Source organism: Nematolebias whitei, chromosome 23 (assembly GCF_014905685.2).
Source record: "Nematolebias whitei isolate Nwh7 chromosome 23, NemWhi1, whole genome shotgun sequence".
Classification (NCBI taxonomy): Eukaryota; Metazoa; Chordata; class Actinopteri; order Cyprinodontiformes; family Rivulidae; genus Nematolebias; species Nematolebias whitei.
Window position 1 is genome coordinate 4,427,086 of NC_056520.1, and position 5,012 is coordinate 4,432,097.

Here is a 5,012-nt window from a genome sequence, read left to right on the forward strand (position 1 = left end):
CATCTATCCATCCATTCATCATACATCTATCCATCCATTCATCATACATCTATCCATCCATTCATCATACATCTATCCATCCATTTATCATCCATCCATCCATCCATTCATCTATCCATCCTCAACCATCATACATCTATCCATCCATTTATCATCCATCCATCACCCAGCAAACTTTATTGTGACAGGCCTAACCTCAGCAATGGGCACATCAACATAAAGCTTTTTATCTTTTTGCTTTTTATCACCCACCTTTCAGCAGCAGGTGATGAAAAGCATTTGTACTAACACCCTGATGATAGTAAAAGTATTTTTAGAAGCAACCGCAGTAAATACAATAAATACATTTTTCCCAGCCTTCGTACAGCTTTGTTCTTAATTCCGTGTATTTTTGATTCTTTGTTCATCGTCCGCACATGAAACTCCTGCCGTTTCATTCTGTGCAGTTTTTTCACTCCTGGGGGGACAGGGTTTGAGGCTTTCATCAGCTCGGCGGGGGTCCTGGTGGTGGCTGTGTGCACGAAGAAGGAGTATGTGACAGTCATGCTGCCTGACTACTGCTTCTGCGACTCTCTCTGGGTGAGAATCATTTGGAACGGATGCGTCATTTTCAGGAAAAGACGCGCGGCGTGCTGCGAGAACACGTTTGGAATCTGAATCTCTCGATGCCTAATGAGAATGAGCAGCTGTTGTGTGTTTAATGAGCTTCATCGTGGCTCGTTTTGGGTCTACAGCACAGCGTCGGTGTGGTGCACGTACCAGGAAAGAGGCCGTTTGGACAGAGTCTCGTCTACATTTACGTGGACGGGCAGCAGAAATTGTCTGCCCCCCTCAAATACCCCGTCATGACTGAGGTGAGACGTAAATATACTTAAGTAACGGATGTAACAATCTGTCATGTTCATAAATATTGCCCGTTTGCTTTACAGTCCTTCACCTCCTGCTGCATCGGCTCGGCAGGCCACCGCACCACCACTCCGCCTCCCTCCCAAATCCCAGACCCTCCCTTCTCCTCTGCCGCCACGCCCACCACTCGCTCCTCGCTTGGCGGCATCCTCTCGCCGCAGACCTGGGGCGGGCTCCTCGGGGGGAAGCCCGAGTCCGTGACTAAGCTCATCTCGGCGGGGACCCAGGACAGCGAGTGGGGCAGCCCGACGTCCCTGCAGGGCCAGCTCGGAAGCGTCTTGGTGTTTCACGAGCCCCTGCAGCCCAATCACCTCAAGGCCTTCTGTAGTGCTGGTAAGCAGCGTGGCATCATGGGAGGAATCGCAAACCAGGGGCTGTTTGTTCTCTTTGTGTTTGATTGTAACTTTTCTTTATCCACTCAGGTCCAAACTGCATCTCTCCGTTTAAAGCCCAGGAATCAGAACTTGCTGATATTTCTACCAAACTTCTGTTGCATTACTCGCCCAAGGTGCTCGCACTATTCTTTCTCAAAATCATATTGTTTACTCTAGAGATGGGATATAAAACATTATACACCCTCTGACAAACTATTATACAACAATGTGTCAATCTATAGCATAGCCCGGACCTTGTGTAACCTTTGACCTTGACTTTTAGAGCTGGGGTGACGAAAAGTAAACGGGATATGCTGCGGTACAACTTTGTATCAAGTTTCATTAAATTATTTTGAGCGTATCCGAAGTCATGGCCTAGAATAGCCAAATCCTTTTAAACTTTGACCTTGATTTTTGACCTTTCTTTTGAAACTAGGATAATGAAACGTGTATGACACTTCGTCGTCGATGATGTATACGTGTATGAAGTTTTAACTTATCTTGAGCTGATCAGAAGTTATTTGTGGGACAAGACGAAGTCGATGTACGGACAAGCGTACATACCATAATCCGTGGATTATACCTTTTGACGCGCGTACGATAACCAACACGCACGATTACATTGGATCGGTTTAGTTTGGGGATTAAATCCAGAGGTATTTTTATGTCTTTGCACAAAATAAAATCCAAGAATAACCAGGTTAGTCGAACGCTGTGGAGAGCCATTTCATTCAAAATTAAATAAATAAATAAACAGCGTTATTTAAAAATTATTAATAAATATTCCATTAAATTTAAAAAAATGGCCCCATGAAATAAAACGTTTAAATAAAAATATTTAGTTTTTTCCAAAATTTATTATTTATTTATTTTTATTTAACTCGAGATTTATTTATTTTTAATAATGGAGTTTCATTTTGTGACTGTTTTATTTTGTAAAACTACTTCACATGTTTCAGGGGCTTTTATTTTTTAACCCCGTTTTGCTCATTTTTAAGCTCTTTTTATTTAATGTTCTTATTTTCAAATAAGGGGGCGGGGTTTTCTCTATGGGGCGGGTCTGCTCAGGGTCAATGCATCATCAATAAATAAATCAATAATAAAATAGACGGTGGCCTCTCAAGTGTCGTGCGTTGGCCGTGAGACACGTGCATTTCATGACGTGCACACTTTGTATTTCTCACGCTAAAACACACGGAGGCCTTTCTTTAAGAGGAACCAATGTGCAGCACAATGTTTCCGCACGGGCTGGAGCACAGTAGCGGACATGGTTCCAGTGTTGCCGACATGTGTTCAGACCCCTCTAGTGACTTTTTTAAGCGACTAGCGACAAATCTAGAAACTTCTTTTCTGCGTTACTGGAGACTTTGACGAAAGCACGTTCGCAGCGTGCCGTAAGCCCCTCCCACTTCCCCAGGCTCTGACAGCTGTCAGTCTGAGAGCAGAGAGGAGATCCGCTCCACTCCGTGTCCACACTGCAAACGAATCACATCCTGGATTGCAACGCGGGATATAAATATAATGTAAATATATAATGCTCAATTTCATCAGCGAATCTTTGCATTTCATCTCGGAGTTCTCCAGTGTCCTCCATGTCATCCTGACGCTCTGAACACAGTTTACTCTACTCAAGAGTTGAAGGTAGCTGGACCAAGCGAGGGGAATACTCTGCTGTGATTGGTCAAAAAAGATAGAGAAAACCCCGCCCCCTCATTTGAATACAAGAACATGAAATGAAAAGAGCTTAAAATGAAAAACGGGGTTAAAAAAAATAAAAGCCCCTGAAATATGTGAAGTAGCTTTACAAAATAAAAGTGTCACGAAATGAAACTGTATTATTGGATAAATAACTCTTGAAATAAATAAAAATAAATCGTGGGGGAAAAAAACTAAACATTTTTATTTACATTTTCATGGGAACATTTATTTATTTAATGGAATATTAATATTTAAATAACTATTTAATTTTGAATAAAATGGCTCTCCATAGGAACCGTGTTGCCATGTATGTTTCTGCCGTGTTGCAGCGTTATTTGCTCGACGGTGACACCTACTGTTCAGGAGAGGGACTGCAGCAGCACTGGAATAATCCCAGTGCCTCAGTATTCCGAGACAAATTGGGAACGGCATTTGTAAGAGAACCTTCAAATAGTCTCAGAACATTTGTGGGGGCTCTTACCTCAGCGCCTCAGAATAGATGGAAAAATTAAAAGATTATTTACATTTTACTGCGGCTCTTTGAACAATAGCTGGTCTTTGATGCCTTGAACATCCTGGGGTTTTCTCACATCAAACTTCTCCACCCTGTGCAATATAAATTAAGGGGTTCAACGTTCTCAGTGCAGGCGCAATGAAGCAGATGCTGCTTGTAGAGAGAGCGCAACCTACCCTGCCCTTGTTTTTAGGCAGACATATTCATTATTTGAGATCTAATTTAAACAGAACTGTGTTTTTAATATTCATTATATTTGAATATCTGAGGTTATTCAAAAAAACGGCTCTGATTGTCCAGGTTTAACCATAATTATATAAAAAAAACTGAGTCCAAAGCCTGCTTATCTTCATTTCTTAGGTGTGGTTCAAAGTGGACAGGAGTAGGCAACAAAATAATGTGCGCAGCCAAGAATACATTTTTGCAAGAAGTACACAGAAAAACAGGCCGTGACTTCCAAAGATTTTCAGCAGACAATGCGTCCGCGCAGCTAGCTGGTCGCAAATACTCAGAATTCAGTGGGACTTCAAGGGACAATTTGCCAGTTTTAGTTCATTTTAATCGCAGATGAGTCTCCAGCGGTCGTGGCCAGTGAGGTACCGGCTTAATCAGCAACATTTTAAAAGAGTGTAGCCTCTTTTACACAAATCGTATGCATGAACTAAAATTCCAAAGGAAAATTCCTTGACGTTGAGATGTGGGGTTTTAAATACACGGTGAAATGACACGAATTGACAAAAGTGCACAATATTGAGTTGCCATGAAAACATTATCCTCTTGGAAATATTTTAGTCCTCGTGTTTCTAATGTCTCACCACAGCTAAGCTATTGTACTCTATGACTCTTGTTCCAACAGACTGTTGAGTCTCCCTCCACTGAGGGTCAGAAAGAGCCTCGTTGTGTCCGTTTCTAATTAGAATAAACATATTGACCGGGGCTGAGAGGACGTGTGGCGCTCCATGAGGAAATTTGAAACGGCAAATATGTTGGACTGGTACAGGACTTGTATGAGGACAGCAGGACATGTATGAGGACAGCAGGACATGTTTGAGGACAGCAGGACATGTATGAGGACAGCAGGACAATGTATGAGGACAGCAGGACATGTATGAGGACAGCAGGACATGTATGAGGACAGCAGGACATGTATGAGGACAGCAGGACATGTATGAGGACAGCAGGACATGTATGAGGACAGCAGGGCATGTATGAGGACAGCAGGACATGTATGAGGACAGCAGGACATGTTAGACTGGTACAGGACATGTATCAGGATAGTAGGACATGTATGAGGACAGTAGGACATGTATCAGGACAGTAGGACATGTATGAAGACAGTAGGACATGTTAGACTGATATAGAACTTGTATGAGGACAGCAGGACGTGTACAAGGACAGTAGGACATGTTAGACTGGTACAGGACATGTATGAGGACAGCAGGACATGTATGAGGACAGCAGGACATGTATGAGGACAGTAGGACATGTTTGAGGACAGTAGGACATGTATGAGGACAGCA

At 42.7% G+C, this 5,012-nt stretch overlaps 1 protein-coding gene across 1 annotated transcript in view; it reads left to right on the plus strand.

Moving 5' to 3' along the window:
- nbeal1 (neurobeachin-like 1) overlaps window positions 1-5,012 on the plus strand; it is a gene marked incomplete in the record, with an annotated part of 75,179 nt that overhangs the window by 37,602 nt on the left and 32,565 nt on the right. The window contains 4 exon segments of the mRNA XM_037696456.1: window positions 447-579; window positions 735-854; window positions 930-1,239; window positions 1,329-1,414. Coding sequence (XP_037552384.1) covers window positions 447-579; window positions 735-854; window positions 930-1,239; window positions 1,329-1,414 — 649 coding nt within the window.